Here is a 17898-nt window from a genome sequence, read left to right on the forward strand (position 1 = left end):
TTAAATATTCCCTTCAACCATCTTAGATCAAGTCCCATTTCTAAACATTAATGCTGCCATTTAGCTATCACTCTTCTTATAATGTATATTCTGGGAAATATCTGCTGCTCTTTAAACTTTTCATTGTACTACTCGGTGAGAGGTCCATCTTGAGAGAGTGTTGCTACACTTATAAGAAAAAACATCCTATAGGTAGCAATTCACCTTGATATCAAAGGACATCTGATAAATCACTAGGGTTATCTCATTAGGCATATCCAGTTAGAGATTTAGTACAGCTCTGCTACAAGGTGTCACTGTCACTATGGAGAAGCTGATCAAAACTGCCTCTCATTGGAAAGAAATTCCAGCTCACCCCATGAAGGTTGTAAATACTTGCTATGCAACTCCCCATAAGTACCTGAGTGGGAAACCACCTCAGAACTTCATGTACACTGCTCTGAATTCCACAGAAGGTAAAATGACAGTAACCCAACATAAAATAATAATGTTCACGCCAGCAGTAGCAGTGTGGAAACTTGCAACATGATGGAGGAGCACCACATAGTAAATACTGGCTAGTGCTGCAGACTAGGCATGGATGGATCAACATGGGAAAATGTGTTGATCCATCCATTTCCATTGTCACAATATGCATTCAGGCCCTGTATACTACAAATGCACATGACCCAGCCAGAAGAGTATAACTACGCATGAGTTTCTGTGTCTCTGCAATAAGATAAACATAAACGCTGGTTCTCCTTCAAACACTATTGCTCCATTTATACTTGAGTGTTAATAGCAGGGCAATTGGAAATGTATTCATAATAAATGTGTGAGATCTATTCAAATCTCCAACTCAGCCATGAAGTAGGCCAAGTTGTTACAAAGAATTATAAAACACTTTTCTACAGCTTGCTTACAACATTGTAGCACACTATATTTGCCAAGTGAACTGCTGAGAGAATTTTATTATATTCAGCAGTATATAAATATTACCACCCAAAAAGGGAAAAAAGCTTATATGCTTACAGCCTTCTTAAACAAAGTATGGCACTTTTTTAAAAAGAAGGAATTATATCTAATAAGCCAACAAGCTAAATCTTTTAACAGCACAGAGGAACTCTTCTTATATAACTTTTACTCTGTTAGATAAAGAAAATAGTTTCATATTTTTGGTGTGCCCTGCTTTTATTTTGACATTTCAGTCAAATATATATTTTCTAGCATGGAATTTGATACTCCAATATGTGTACTCCCTCATCTGAATTCCAGTCCATTTCTCTTCCAGAGAAAGATACTTGCTTTCAAGTTTTTCCACAGTGCAGACCTCATTCAAGATTAAGTTTAATATAACTATATTGGTTATATGCAAACAACCATGGCTTTTGCTTTATGCAATGGCATTTGCGGTGCTGGGGTAGACAGGTTTTCAGTATGAAGGTGGCAAGGAAATTTTATTTATCTATTTATTTTTAATCCACCCAATAACATAAGTTGTCTGGGCAGATAACCACAACAACAATATCTCTAAGTAGTGCTTGTGATTGCTTTATTCACTATTTATTATCTGATAAGTCACTTTGTGCACAAAAGTAGAATAGCAAAAGCATCTACTGCTGCTGCCATTCAACTATACAACACTTCAGTATTTTAAAATTTGCAAAGCACTTGTAAGTCTTTAAGAAGTGACAGGTTTAAGTAACCTGACATGGGAGTAGGGTGGAGTGAGGAAAGGTGTTGTGTTTTTGTATAGAGTCTAGCAACAAAGGAGTAGTAAACTTGGCCAGCTCCCCCTCAAGGATACACAGAGAAAAGACTGGGGAAAACAACTAAGAGAGGGGGAACTAAGAGCTCATCTACACTAGCAGGATATTTCACTATGAAAGCGGTATATAAAAGGCAGGAGCCACACTACTGCTTTATAGCGGTATGCTACTGCTTTAGAGTGGTACTGAAGTTCACTGACAAGTGTTGGGGCCCATGACACATCTACACCAAGCAGGATATAACACTATGAAAGCAGTATAAAAGCGGTATATGGTATGTGTCAATGGGCCCCAACTGTTGGCAGTGCACTTCAATACTGCTATAAAGCAGTAGTGTGGCTCCTGCCTTTTATATACCGCTTTCATACTGCTTTCACAGTGCAATATCCTGCTTAGTGTAGATGAGCCCTCTGACTGTGTTTGTTGAGGTGCTGTCTTTCTACCTCAGCTGGGGCTTCTGTGAGGAGCTGCCATCTTCTCTTTGCTGATCAGATGGCATAATATCAATATTATGATGTGTGCACTTCTTTCCTAACACCTTGCTGAAGTCATGTTTGCAGGGAGGCATGGATAGCCTTTGAGAGAGAGAGAGAGAGAGAGAGAGAGATCTACACTTACAGACCAGCTTACTGTAACAACATTTTCTACTTGGGGTAGCTCCAGAAGGAGAGAGGATATAGATATCCATAAAGCAGTTCCCCCTCATATCTCAATTTTGAGAAGTATCTCAAGACTATTGTGCTATGTTTTAAGCCTATCAGCAGTTGTTTTGCTTTTCTCCCCCTATCAGAAATCTCCTTTCCAGAATTAATAAAAGCATTGTTTTGAAATTGCAATTCAGTATTATGAAAGTGGAAACAAGTCCCTTACAACCACCAACAAACATACTATAAACCCTGTTACAAAAAGACTACAAACATACATCTGTTCCAATTGGCATCTCATTTAGGATTTGCCAGATTTAACAACAAGACCCAAAATAATGTTTAAAAGAACAAAAATACTCAAGGACTGGTTAGTGCACCCGGACCACACATGGAACACAAACAAGAATGGACAACCAACAGTTTTTAATACATCAAAGCCAAAAGGACATCATCCATATTGTAAGTATACTAAAAAGAAAACATCCTTTGTCAACCCAAGCACCAAAAATCATATCCAAATCACTGATTTTCTAAATCGTAACTCTTCAAGAGTAATTTATGCCATCTCATGCCCCTGCAAGAAGATCTACACTGGCAAGACTTTGAGACCTTTAAAACTTAGAATAGGGGAGCACCTATGCAACTTAAGACATCATAGAGTGGAAGCTCCAATGGTCAAGCACTTTAGCAAGAAACAACAAAAATCCAATGACTTTATCTTTTGAGCTACTGAAAAGGTAAATGGGAATGATAAATTACTGAGCAAAAGAGAATTATTTTGGATTATCTCTTTAAAATATATGCGGACAAATGGGCTTAATGAGAACTTAAGACTTCTCTGGGCTAACATAGAATGCAATGTGTATTCAACAACAACTGATAACACATATATCAAATGCTGACTGAAAGTAATAGAAGGACCAGTGCCTGAGCTGGAGTAGTCTAGTTAAAAACCACCTGGGATATATAAGATGCATTTAGGTTTGCATCTGGTATGAGAGTTAAATGCTCTGAAAAACAGCATGTACAAGCACCTTAAAGAAGGTATTATTGCCGGTCTTGGAATCAAAGAATTAAATAAAAAATATACAGGTTGGTTCATGTTTGTGGAGACTGGGAGGACAATGATTAGTGTAAGTAGTGAATTTGTTAAAGACTATGCAAATGTAAAATGACATTGTTTTTACTTCTGTCTTAATCAGTTAGAAGTAAAACCACGGGAATATTGTATGTTATGTTAAAGCGGGAATTTACTTTTAAAGACTAAGTATAGGAAATTCTAACGCAGAAAAGCTGCTTGAACTTTGTAAAAAGGATGAGGGTGTTGTCTACAAAATGCTAACTATTCTTAGTTTCAATTTGTTTGATTTATAGCTCCTGAAGAAGACATCTCCAAAATGAGTTGAGCATAATAAGTTTCTCTTCTCTTTTTTTGAGCACCAGAGCTTGCCACCACTTTTGTTGCCTTTCCCTCTTCATCCCTGCTCAATTTGGAAAGCAGGCCAAATGTCATCCTGCTCATTTATTGCATGCTGTCCATAGTGGACAACAGAAAATCCAATTTCTCCATAGCAAAACAGGCAGCTGGGATGGAATACTGGACAGTAGGCACTGTGAATAATTACTGGTAAGAAACTATTTTTTCTACTGCCTCTAGGAGCAGTTCCATTTTTTAATTCATTAATAAACCAATAATAGATACAGACACTGAGGAATTACAATAAAGGTAAGTATGAAGCCAAGACAAATATATATTTGAGAACATATTGCAGCTGACAGGTGTTCAGAATGGCTCTATACAAAACTTGAGTTGGGCAGCTGGTGGAGTCCCCCTTTGATTATTCTCAATGGTATGAGTGATGAAAAGGAGACCAGATAGCCTTGAAAACATAGAGTGATACTGTTTCTCTTAGGACTCGTATACTGTGTGTCAGTTTCTCAGACAGAGCAATTGGACAAATTTGCTCCAGCTTCCCAGTAAGCCACAACTTCTAAGCATGCAGCAGCAAGCAGAAGTCTCAGTAATGCCAGCTTTTCTGCCACTGTATGACACAAAAGCCACATGTGCAATAGTGAACCTCTAGTGCCACATCTTCACTAAAAAAGCAGGTACAGAGGGATTGGTGTTAGAAAGTTTAATAGGGGAAAAGTGGCACTTATGTAAAAATTTCATAGAGCCCCCTCTAATCCAGGACCAAATAGTTTTAAGTGGAGGAATTTAGTCCACTGAGACACTTAAACCTCTCATCCAAATCTGTTACCCATTGCATCCTGAGATCAACAGTTTTCCCATAAGTCTTATTTATTAAACAGCTAAAGATCAGGGGAACTGATCCTTTTAGATTATTATGTGGTTCACTACACAAGTTCACAAAAAGTGTAAGGGATTCCTCTTTAGTGATTAATGCTGTCATGAAGGAACTGCTTTGGGGCTTTTGCAACCAGGCAAATTTTCCATCTTGGAATGAAAGGGCCAGTGTCTCAATCATAACTGGTCTGCCTCTCACAAACAGGTCTTTGAGGCAAAAATGGTACTGTAGATATTTGTCTGACCTCAAGAGGGGATGGTTCAAAAAGGGATCGAGTAGTGTGAGGAGATATTAACACTTTAGCCCATAAAACAGATTCACCACTTTATTCAAGAAAGAAGTTGGAGCTTCATAGTTCAGTATGTTCTGAGGTGCATCCAGATACACACTGAGTTAAAGTATCGGGACTCCCTGTACAATAAAGGTGGGGCACCAAGAATAGTTACAAATCAGGTAGGAGCAAGCGTGAAGATTTTATGCAGCCATCTTAGCTCGACCACAGGCCAAGTCCCCAGAGCAGTCCCAGCTTCCAGAGATGTACTAGCAGCCTTATATGTAGGCTCTTGTTACTGAAGCAGATTCTGGAGAACCACTTATCCCACTACAGCCTCTGTTCTAGTCTTGCACATCAAAGCAGTTTGTGAAGCCCTAAGACCAAGCTGAATGAACAGAACACTGCTATGCACACCTCCAAGACAGGCCACACTCCTACACAGTTGGCCTCCTACTCAATGGACTCAGGGTGCCAACAAACTAAGGAGTCTAGTAGTCTCACAGCACCAACAAATTATTTTTACAATTATAATCACTGGGCAGAGGTAAGGCATTCAGCCTGGAAGGATCATAGCAAACAGTTTCCTCCTTTGAGATGGTTCACAAAAATAACATAAAACCTAAAGAAATAAAACAAATAACTGTTTGATACCCTGTCAAATTAGAGAAAAACAAACAGGCAAACAATATCCTAGTTGACATGGTAGTCCAAGATCAATGGATTGTAAAGCATGAGCACAGGAATCAGCCTCAATCTCTCTTTGTAAATTCTGAGATAAAGCCAAAGATTTACTAGCCCCGTGCTCCCAGGAATTTTGGCTGTTTTTACTCAGGATGAAGATCACAAGTTGCTTTTGCTCAAAAGGTCAGCCTAGACCACACAAGGGAGGGATTCCGTTGCAACACCAAAGCCTTATTGATGGATACAGCTAAAGCACCTCTTTGTTAAAGGATAAACAGACACAGAAAATGTATTTATAAGCATGTTTAGCTGAGAGTGCACTGAGCTAGACGTTTAAAGATTTGTATATTTAGTAGCCTTTCAAAGTGAATGTGAACAGACAGAGCTAGGGCTGAATCATTTCTGCTGGCTAGTGTTACAACCCGCTCCACTTTTAGATATATGAACTTTTGATAGATGCTTTTTTAGAACTGGGGTGGATGTAGCCCATTCAAACCAAGGGAAAAAGTGGAGGGTCATCTGAAGAGAGATCCTAGGCTGACCAGGTGCAGGTCTGCCTTACTCTAAGACAGAAGTAGGTGTCCTTCAGATGTTTTCCACTACAGTTTCCATAATCGCTGACCACTGGCTGGGGCTTATGGTAATTGTATTCCCAAAACATCTGGAGGGCACCAGACCGCCTATCCTTGCTCTAAGAAGTCTAAGCTCCCCAACCAGGATGGCACCTCTTCCCAAAATAACTAGACTAACTGTATAAACCAAGGCCAGCACAACCAGAATAGAACAATCATCGAGTATGTTAATGCAGTTCAGTTTCTGCAATATCTTCAGAATCAATGAAAGCTGTTAAACCAAAAAGTTCTCTGTCCTAAGAACTTGCTTTCCATGAGTAGCCCCACTCCTGAACTAAATAGGAGGTACACATGGCAGGTACTTTTTTCTTTCTTTCGATCACTGTTTGAGATAGCTAGTAAAGCTCTGTGAATAAAGGCTCAAAAATTGTTGCAACACTATCTAAAATTGCATTTACACATGAATTTCCAGCAGTTGGATAGAATGGAAGCGCAAGGATTATATCCAATGTTAGTGTTACTTAGAGTAGACACAGTAAACTGAATGAGACTTATGTTAGACTAACATTGGATACATCCCCATAAATGTACTTTCAAACGATATAACAGAGGTAAGCATTTAAACAGTACATTGTAATTGACCATTGTGTCTTTTTTTGGCCACTGTAACAAGTCCACTGCAACAAAATTTAAGTAGGTAAGGCAAAAGGGATCCTTCTTTGGGATGCAGTCCTGATCAATAAGCATCAGTGTGATTTACTGACTTTGGTGGAGACAAGACTAGAGCCTTACTTCTACATTTAGTCCTTTAGTCACAGCAGGAAGTTCAATAACTGATGCAGCCCTGAAATTGAGTTCTTCACAACAGTGTGCATAAAACACTAGGTGTTTTTATGTATAAATCTTCAACGCTGACTTGATAAAATGTGGTTTATGCTATGATCTTGCCTATTTAGCACTACCAGCTCTTTTGAACATGTTGTCTCACCATGAAATAACTGTGCAAAAGGACTGGCAGCCAAGAACTGAAGTCATGTACATGTGTCTTGCTGATGCAGCCAGTACATAAGGAAGCTGTCAACTTTAAAGGTTTCCACAATCTTCAGAACAGCACTCTTGCTGATATTTTTTAAATACTATGTAGAAAACTATGAAGGAATAATTGCTTGGATGCTTAATCTGTTTTTCTGAACTTAAGCAAATGATTTTTTTCCTGACAAACTGCCCTTGAGTATTTCCAAGCTCATAACATCTCCAACAAAATTAAAATTCTGCATCTAATATGCATGGCTTGTAAAACATGCATGGTGATTCATTATAGTACATGCATGCAAGAAAGTCTATTACAATTCAGTGAACAATGACAGGCATCATGTATTGAAATAGAGGATTTGAAGACGATCAAAATTAGGTTCAGGAAACACGAGTTCAACTTCTGAAAAATCACAGAAGTATTATAACCAGAAAAATTCACAAGACATCTTTTACCTACATGAAAAAACTAATGCTTTGTGAGGTCCTTAGTAGCACAGCATTGCTGGAAGCCGGATACAGAGATAAGATGACTACACATAGTTGCTCTTATGTTTTTTTTTAAAAAAGTTAAATACATTCCTTCTTTGCTTAAAATGGTTGAAATTGTTACAATGAAAACTTATTCAAGAGAACCTTGCACATAACAGACTTACCTCCATGCCCAAGGTAATTAATAAACGAATATATCAACAAATACAACTTACATTAAAGAATAGGTGGTATTTTGAAGAAGGATTTGTATTTCTCATATATTTTGCAAATAGATGGATACACCTTTCAGCAGCAATCTAACCAGATGCAACTTGCTTCTTTCAGCGTACCTTCAGCTAATGTAAGAATTGCTTATAAATCACTTTTTTCCTGAATAAGAATATGCAGTATGATCACATTTTCCCAAAACTATGATTAGAGGAATACAGTTGCTAGGATGCCATAGTAACAGGTACAGAAGAGCCAAACAAGCTAATTGCCAATTTCCATGAATGTCATGTGGAAGGCATCTTAAACAGTTCCTGCATAGCAGTGGTTTCCACTAACATTTATTTAACTGTTCTTAATGGTTAAGACAACCATATCATAGTCTATCCCACTCACTGGTGAATGAGTAAAGCATAATCAATAATCTTGAGGACGTTACAACTATGTGATCAACCCATGTATCCTTTACAATCAGTTCCAAATACTATTACCTTAAGTAAAACAGAATCTAAGAAATTTGTAATATCAAATAATGTGAAGTAACCTAGAATTTCAAAAAAACTAGATTTAAAAAATTACCATCTCAAAAGCAAAACTAATGTAGTACCAATTATCAAAAGGTTTGCCAATCTTGGGTAATTACATATTAAGGCAGCAGGCAGACCTACTACATTTTCGTAGTGTGGTCCACAAATTTGGTTGCCATGGTGAACAACTTTTCCCTGCCCTCATACTAAGCTCCAAACACACTCAGGACCTCAAAAACACAGAGCCAAGTAATAAGGTGAGGTCCTAACCTTTCCCTGAAAGTTATGGGGAGAGGCTGGGTCAATCTCTGACTTCGCACTATACTTTAGAACAGGGATGGGCATCCTGTGGCCCTCCTACATCATCCCTTGCCATTAGCTATGCTGGCTGCAGCTGACAGGGGTTAAAAGCTAAATCATCTGGAGGGCCGGAAGATTCCCACCCTTGTGCCTTCAAAGCTTGTGGTTAAATCATCCTGCCCCTTTCTTGGGTCCTCTGATACGTACAGAAGAGTTAGAGGGCTGGCAAATACAACCTAATGGAATTTTTGTAGCATAATGATTTCACTGCACATTGTATCTACCTATGATGCTTACATCACTTATTGATAAAATTGAGTTATAAGAAAAAGTTTCAGAAAACAATTTGAACAAAGACAGATTTGGGCGCAATTGAATACACACTTAACTGGAAGTAAGTGCCACTGAACACAATAGGACCTACTTCTGAGTGGACATGCATAAGATTGCACTTTCATTATTCCTAGTTTTATTTATTTTATTCTACATATTTCTCTTCATGCTACACCCATGTTTCTCTTAACACTACCCTTTAAAAGGGAGCCAATTTTCTCTCTTCTGCTCCTTGAATCCAGATACATTACCAGGGGTGGAAAGTGACTTTCTATTAGCAGAATGAAGTTTGTGGTTTGATCGTGGTCATGCAACAAAATTTCAGTATTTCGTTTTCAGCATGAAATCCAACATAAAACCTGATAATCTCAGCCCTAAACTGAAGAGCAGGTGTCAATTCCTTATTGCCAAGTGGAAAGTAATTAAAAAGGTGAATGTAGTGCTTATGATAATTAGTACATAGGAAGGGTCTCAAGAGGTCAGGAAGGAAGAATGTGCCTTTTAACTGTTGCCTGCAGTCACTGGCAATAAGGGATCCACAGTTCTATTTGCTAGAGGCAACTGCCCTTGGCCCTCTGAGAACTCCAAAGTACTCCCTCTGAAGTGCAGTTCGGGCAGTGAATGCACCAGCCAGAATTTCTTCCCTTCTCCAAAAATAGTGAGCACAACCCTAGAATCTTTTTAATGAAGGACAGTTCAGAAATATTTAAAATAAATAAAAACTGTATTTCAAGTGAGAGGAAACCCTGTTTTTCTTCAGAGTTCTTAGAGCTCATCAGAAAGCAGGAGGGAGGGAGAAATGGGTGTACTCTTGACTCACATACTTTGAGGTTTGAACAATGGGAAATATTTATGTGGTTTGTTATCTAAATCTCCATACAAGAGAAGCAAACTGCCCCCTCCCCCAACCCTTAGTCTGATGTTTCCTCTAAGTTGGGCAGCGGTTTTGAGAAGGTTATAAACACCAAGCATATCTCCTGCTCCCTCTTAACTTCTTTACATTCTGCCACAAATAAGATAAATCCCTGCCTTTCCCAAAACCCTCTGCATGAAATCCAACATAAAACCATGCAGAGTTGTGGCTGGGGGGGCAGGGGTATGTAGAGGCTGGTTGGCAGCAAGGAGAAAATAAGAAGTTTGGCTAGTAAACGAAGCCAATATTTGTGGACTCCTGTTGACAATGTGGGACAGAGTCCTGCAACTGAAGAAAGTAGTAGGAATTAAGATGACCAGAAATATTCAGCTAGAGGCTTTTACAACAAATGTCTTCATTTAGGCAAAAGCATTCAGCCATTTTAGACAGACAGATGTACAAAACCAAATCCTTTTTAAAAAAAGAAAAAGAAAAAAAAGAGCAGACTAGTGAAATCCAACTGCTTTTCTGAAGTTAAACAAGTATGAAAGCAACATAATCAAAAATCAAGTCTGCAAAAAACCTAAAACACTCACTGAAGTTAACCAACTTGCATATTTAAAATATAGGTTATCACACAAACGTGGGAAGAGGTGGAACCATACCCCCAAAAATACAAAGTAAGTAGGGTTATCACATTCATAGTGGACATAATTCATAAGAGCTTTGTAGCATTTTGTATTCTCTAAAGGGATTTGATATTCTGGCTATTAAATTGTGAAACAAATTATTTGACTTTTCTAACATGTGAAAACAATGATATCAATTTAGGCCCTATATGTTTTTAACAAGTAGTATCCATCCACAAAATTAACTGAATAATCATCCTTTCCTCTGCATTATGTTAATCTGGTAACTCTCTTATCAAATGTGAGTGATACAAGAGACGCATTGCTATCAAAATGCAACATTTCCATCCTATACGAAAAACTGGCCTACCTTCAGGTCTATTCAAAAACAACTAGACACAACAACAAGGAAAGGATGAGAGAAGGGAAAGGTGAAGGAAGAAATTATATAGTTTGTTTTTTAAAATACTGTTGAAATTGACTCACACCTAACACTAGGAAGTACAAAGAAATTAACTTTTAAAAAGTGCAGCAGTACTAAGAAATTCAATGTACTAAGATCAAAATAAGATGGAAGAAATCTCTTACCTGCACATCGTTTTTATTATCAGTACACCTTTCATCTTTTTCTGCTTGAATTTGCTCATGGCTTTCTGATTTCATGAAGTGTTCCACTGCAGTATTGTCTTTTACTTCTGCTTCTGAACCTTTCATTGTATCACTTTCCTCCTTTACAGTAACAGTATCAGTCATCCTCATTAGAAAGGGTTATTTTAAAAATCTAAAGAAAATACGGAGCCTTTAGAAGAATAGGAGAAGAAGAAAGGCATTATAATTATCCATGTCATCCGAAGTTAAACAGTATATATATTTAAAAAAACAGTTTCAAAAGACTTTTCTCCATGAACGTCCTTTCTTCATTGAGTCACACATCATGAATGACCAGACTCCAAAACCTTTGTAAGATCAAAACTAAGGATGAAAACTAGGGGAAATGTATTAACTATATTTAATAATAAAACTTCACTGATTAAAATTCCAATGTGATCTTCCAAACAGAACTTTGAGTTTCATACAAGAAAATGTGATTTGCTTTAAATATCCTCTATAACATGGGGTTGGATCCAAAGAACTGGGACTCAGCAAAAGCTCCCACCTGTAAGAATTTCTCTTGCCTTTGCAGCATCCAGCGCCACTTCCCATACTGTTCCATAAAGTGTCCAACTCTCTGAAGGAGCTTTTCAGAGGACACAGGGGCTATATAAGAGAGGGGTTGACCCAGCTCCTTCCTCCAGCAGAAGCAGAACTCTGGATCCAAGTATTTAAAATCAAACGAACCACTAAACAATTTCAAATGAAAGAAAGCAAAATAGTGGTATAATTGTCAGATCAAGAGAGACTATAGGTTACTAAGGAATTTTTAACTTATTGAACCTCATGGTTCAAGTACTATGAACGAGCTTGTAGAATCATGGGTCCCCCTCCATCCTGTAAAATAATTTCCCCTAATGTACCATGGTCTCAGCAATACTAATATTAATGTAATTAATATTAAGCATTAACAAACATTAATCAGGGTTTGTTAGCCAGCTTCAAAAGTTGGTTTCAAATCCTGGTTACAAAGATTTCTACATAATAACTTCAGTTAACACTGGTTCCAATGTAACACTGTGGTGTTCTGCATACTAACCTAGGAATAACTCCCTATGAACACAGTGGGACTTACTTCAGAATGAACATAGTCAATTAATTACAGTAAAGACCAGCAGGAGAAGTCAAGCAGGGATTGGAATCATGTGATTCTATGGTACCCAAAATCAGAAAGGTTATGATGGCCTTTGCCCTGTGTCATAGAATGTACTTGTTTACTGAAGTTAATTGGCCACATGTTAAAAAAAAGGGTGGTGGTGGTAAAGGCCCAAAGAGAAATCACTGGGGAAAAGGGATTTTAAGAAATGAGTAATGATAGAAACACAGATTGTAGCAACTCTCAAAGCAAGGAGGAACAATCATTATTCTCACTTCTAAGACAAAATTTACAGCCAATGTGATATGATTGGGCTGCAAACCTTAGTATTTAGAGCAAGCATCCTCTCTGGTACAGCAATATCTTGATAATTAGTGCTGTAGGTACTGCAAATAAATCCTTATATGTTGCTAAAATACAGAACAATGGATTGACAACTGAGGGGATAGGACTAGTTCTGCATATTTCAGTCTTTAAGGTGGCTATCCTAAATACACTTAATAGGGAGTAAGACCTAGTAAACACAGTGGGGTTCCTGCACAAATAGGCATAGGACTGGACTGTAAATAGAAGACTTGTTAACATTACATATTTGTCTTCTTTAAAAAGAACCACATAAGCAATAAATGTTCAGTATTACTTGCCTGTTGTATCCTGTAGATCTGTGACTGTGGTCTCCCACGAAAATGAAATAAAATAATCCAAGGATCTTTTTCACAGTCGTCAACCAAGATGTCAGTTGTGATGAACCATCTGGAATCTGGAAGGAGTCCCATGTCCTTATCACCATTGGAAATCCCTGGACTGTATTATACTGTGTGGCATCAGCAATACCATCCCTTTTAGACACCTAAAATAAGTATTTAAGAAATCATCAAGAGTTTGGAAAGTGGTGTGTGTGTTTTTAAAAAAACAAGAACAACACATGACATTATTAGATCCACTTTCCTCATCCCATTAGGTTGTATGTTTCCCTCCAATTTTTCAATAGCTAGCTATTGTTAATTATGAACTATAACAAAACTACCAGAAAGCAAAACAAAACTGGTCTGCAAGAAGTTACTTATTAAAATTTCAACTATTATTGGGATTCTTATGGTTGAAATTAAGCTAGGCTAGTAACACAATTTTTGATGCTGTATAGGTTAATTCAACCGCATCATCGTTCTTCAAAATTCTCTCTTCTACAAAGACTTGTACATTGTAATGTACATCATTACCCTTCTACAGGATCTCTAAATTGGTTCTTCACCATCCTGTATAGATGAATTGCAAAGCACAGTGCAAAGAAGTGGTAGTTACTATTGGAGAACTTTAGGGGGAGAATGTTGGTATGTTGACTACATTTCTTAGGAAAATCTTCAGTTTACAGATTGGAATTCAATTGAGAAAGGTCAATATAATGAATTAATTTGACACAGCTAGAGGACTGGAAGGCTGGTATATTCAACTACTGGGTAGATAACAATGAAACTATAAATAACACACAAGGGTGAACGTATGTTTAAGCATTCCTGGAACAAATCCACCCTTGGAAACTCAATATGGTAAAATAAGGAAAAATAATCCCACAAGAACATGGATTCTGAACAATTGCCTAGTACAAAGATCCCAATTAACTTGTCGTGAGCAAGATAAATCTGCAATCCCTCAAAGTAACACACATGGTGATCTCATGGGCGTTCTTCTAGTCTTTATTTGTTATGTTGGTATCCCACTTTCTTCCAATAAGTTCAGAGTGGTGTTTCAGGTACCCAACAACTATGTAAACTAGATATACCCAGAGACAACTCATCCAAGGCAACACAATGAGCTCTCTAGATGCATGAGGATTTGAATCTAGGTTCCTACATCTACGGCCATCACACCAGCCTCTCATATAAAAATCATTTCACATCTGCTCCTAGAGTCTTTGAGAAATGGATAGTAACTTTCTTCAGATACTGCCTCCAATACTGGAGATAACATTGCCATCATGATTAGTAGCCAGTGACAGCATTATCCTCCATGAATTTGATGAAATCCATCTAAGTCGGTGGACTTAACAACATCTTGTGGTAGCCAGTTCTATAGTACTTGCTTTTATCTGTCCTGAATCTCTCACCATTCAGTTTTATGGGATGACAGAAAGTGTTTCCCACTTTTATCCACATCTACACCTTTATCATGTCTCCCTGTACCTACCTTTACTCTAAGCTGAACAATCCCAGATCTTGTAACCTTTCCTCACAGAAGAGTTACTCTAGCCCCTTCATCATTTTAGCTGCCCTTTTCTGTGCCTTTTCCAACTGTACATTACTATTTTTGAAGTGCAATGCCAGAACAGTACACAGCGTTCCATGTGTGGTCATACTATAGATTTATATGAGGGCAGAATAACATTGGCAGTTTTCTTTTCAATTCCTTTTCGAATTATGCCGAACATGAAATTTGCTGTTTCCATAACTACATCACACTGAGTCGACAATTTTCATCAAGTTATCTGCAACAACCCCATGATTTGTTTCTTAAACAGACACTGCCAGGTTGGTTCCCATCAGCATATACGTGAAGTTGACGTTTTTGTTTTTTGGGATTTATTTGCTCCAATGTGCATCACTACACTTCCTTACATTGAACTGCATTTACCAATTTAATGCCCATTCTCCCAGTTCAGGAGCTCTTCCCAATCCCCCCTTCTTTTTAAATTACCCTAAATAATCTGGTGTTGTCAAGCAAACTGAGCAACCTCACTGTCCTAATTGTAGATCATTTATAAACAAGTTAAAAAGCACTGGTCCCAATACAGATCCATGTAGGTCCCTTTTGTCTACACCCCTCCATTGCAAGAATTGACCATTTATTCCTACACTCTGCTTTCTGTTCTTTCACCAGTTATCAATTCATAAAACCACCTCTCTTATTTCATGACTGCTAAGTTTGCTGAGGAGTCTTTGAACACTTCCTGGGAAAACATGAAGATAGCAATTCTACAAAGTACACAGTTGTTGAGGCAAGCTAATTAGTTTGCATTCAACATGAGACATAGCTTAAGATGTCTGCCCCTAACCCAAGGACTCCTTTATTAAGTACATTTAAAAAAAGCTCTTCCATGTTGAAGAATAAGATAGTCACACAGACATAGCACTCCTATCCTGGCTGTCGTGTACTACTTCCAAGCATCTCAGAAAAATGGCCTTTATCCTTATAATTTTCAGTACATACTTTCTGATGAATGAAAAAAAATGCATTTTAGCACCTATTAATCTAGAGGTTCATTTCATTACATATTACGTTTCTATACCACCCAATAGCCAAAGTTTCTAGGCAATTTACAAAGATTAAAAACTTTAAAATACAATAGTGTATATAATATAAAAAACTTTTATATACAAATATACAGAAGTAATTTTAATAATCAACAATTAAAAAATCCAGGACCTGAATTAAAAACCTTATCATACACTGCAAAATATCTAAGATTAGAGGAAAGTGTTTGGCACCGAATGGATAACAATGGTAAAAGGATAACCTATAAAGCTCTACTTGGCTTGGGACCACAATACCTGATGGAACGCCTCTCCCGACATGAACCTACCCGTACACTGCACTCAATATCTAAGGCAGGGTTTCCCAACCCTCAGGCCACGGACCAGAACCGGGTCACGCAGGTGAGCTGCTTTCACCCCCCACCCCAGCGTACCTGGGTGTAGGGCGCCATCTCGCCTGCCCAGCCAAAGCGAAACCAGGATGCTGGGGTGGGGGTGGGGGTGGCTTTGGAACGGCGCACCCGGCCTGAAGCCGCTCTGGGAGAGTGACTTCCGGGCGGGCCGTCCTGAAGCCGCCTGCCCGCCCCAACTTCGTGGCTTCGCTTCGGCTGGGCGCCCACCCAACCGAAGCGAAACCAGGCTGCTGGAGTGGGGGGGGGCTCTCCAAAACCATCCCCTCAACCCCCTCCCCCCGGTCCGTGGAAAAATTGTCTTCCACGAAACTAGTCCCTGGTGCCAAAAAGGTTGGGGACCGCTGAACTAAGATCCTCCTCTGAGTGCCTACTCCAAGGGAAGTTTGGAGGATGGCAACAAGGGAGAGGGCCTTTTCGGTGGTGGCCCCCCAACTGTGGAATGATCTCCCCGATGAGGCTCGCCTGGAGCCAACACTATTATCTTTTAGGTGCCAGGTCAAGACTTTTCTCTTCTCCCAGGCATTTAACACCATTTAACAACGCTAAGTTTGTTTTTTAACAGAGCCTCAGAACTGTTGTTTTTAAATGGATAATGTTGTTTTTATGTTTTTAAATTTTGTATACTTTTAATGTTTACTGTTTTAAAATTTTGTAAACCGCCCAGAGAGCTTAGGCTATGGGGCGGTTTATAAATGTAACAAATAAATAAATAAATGTTGGCACCAGGCAGGCCTCAATGGGGAGATTGTTCCATAATTGGGGGCCATCACTGAGAAGGCCCTTTCCCTTGTTGGCACCTTCCAAGCCTCCCTTGGAGGAGGGCCTTAGATGATGAGCATAGTATATGGGAAGGTTTATGCCGGGAGAGGTGCTCTGTTAGGTATTTCGGTCCTGAGCAGTGTAAAACTATATAGGTCAAAACCAGCACCTTGGAAACATACAGATATCCAGTGCAAGCAGGCTAGTATTGGTATTATATGTTTGAACCTTCTTGTTCATGTTATCAAAGTGCCCACTGCATTTTGCACAAGCTGCAGCTTCTGAACCATCTTCAAAGACAGCCCCTTGTAGAGTACATTGGAGCAATCTAACCTGGAGGTTATCAGAGCACAGACAATGGAATGCAGGTTATCCCTGTTCAGATAGTGGCATAGCTGGGCCACCAACCAAAGTTGGTAGAAGGCACTCCATGCCACTAATGCTACTTGAGCCTCAGATGACAAAGATGACTCCAGGAGAAGCCCCAAGTTATAAACCTGCTCCTTCATAGGGAGTATAAACCCATTCAAAACAAGATGAACACCAACTATTTGGTCAGAACATCATCTCAGTCTTGTCTGCATTGAGCTTTATTAGCCCTCATCCATTTGAGTTCATTAGCCCACATCCATTTAAGTTCATTAGCCCTCATCCATTGTCACAGATGTCATGGGCTTAGCCCATGGTTCCTTTAAGAGAACATCTTTTGCTTCATCCAAGGAAGAGGGAAAGGGGTTTCTTTGTGTATGAAAAGGGAGTAGCAAGTGAAATGCCAAGGCCGTGCTGGGCGAGAAGTGCCTGGCATCTGATAACGCCTTCCCAGGCTGGTACCGGAGGGAGAGGAACAAGTTGCAGCTGTGCAATGTCTGGGAGCATTCCCCCCTCCCTTTGGGAGAGGTGTGGATTGCTATGGAGTTTCTATTGGTCAAGGTGGGTCTGGTGACAAGGGGGTCCCAGAAAGGGATAAAAAGCCTAGGCACCTAAGGGTCCAGTCTCCTTCCTGTGGTTGTCCAGTGTGTGCATGGTGAGTCAGAGAATCCAGGCCGGGCCGGCTGGATGGAGGAGGCTCCACGCGGCCGCTGAGGGAAGGAGTCTTAATTTGAGTGGCATAAAGCCAAGTCGGA

General features: G+C 39.1%; 1 protein-coding gene across 4 annotated transcripts in view; it reads right to left on the reverse strand.

The window, feature by feature from the left end:
- R3HDM1 (R3H domain containing 1) overlaps positions 1-17898 on the reverse strand; it is an 87267-nt gene that overhangs the window by 49248 nt on the left and 20121 nt on the right. For 3 of the 4 annotated variants that reach the window (XM_063116595.1, XM_063116594.1, XM_063116597.1), the window contains exons 2-3: positions 12999-13204; positions 11196-11406 (exon numbers count right to left, since the gene is read on the reverse strand). In XM_063116595.1, the coding sequence (XP_062972665.1) occupies positions 11196-11366 (171 nt within the window). In that variant the 5' untranslated portion in view covers positions 11367-11406; positions 12999-13204. The remainder of the gene's footprint in view (positions 1-11195; positions 11407-12998; positions 13205-17898) is intronic. The other variant, XM_063116596.1, reaches the window with a different exon arrangement.

This window comes from Elgaria multicarinata, chromosome 2, assembly GCF_023053635.1.
Source record: "Elgaria multicarinata webbii isolate HBS135686 ecotype San Diego chromosome 2, rElgMul1.1.pri, whole genome shotgun sequence".
Taxonomy (NCBI): Eukaryota; Metazoa; Chordata; class Lepidosauria; order Squamata; family Anguidae; genus Elgaria; species Elgaria multicarinata.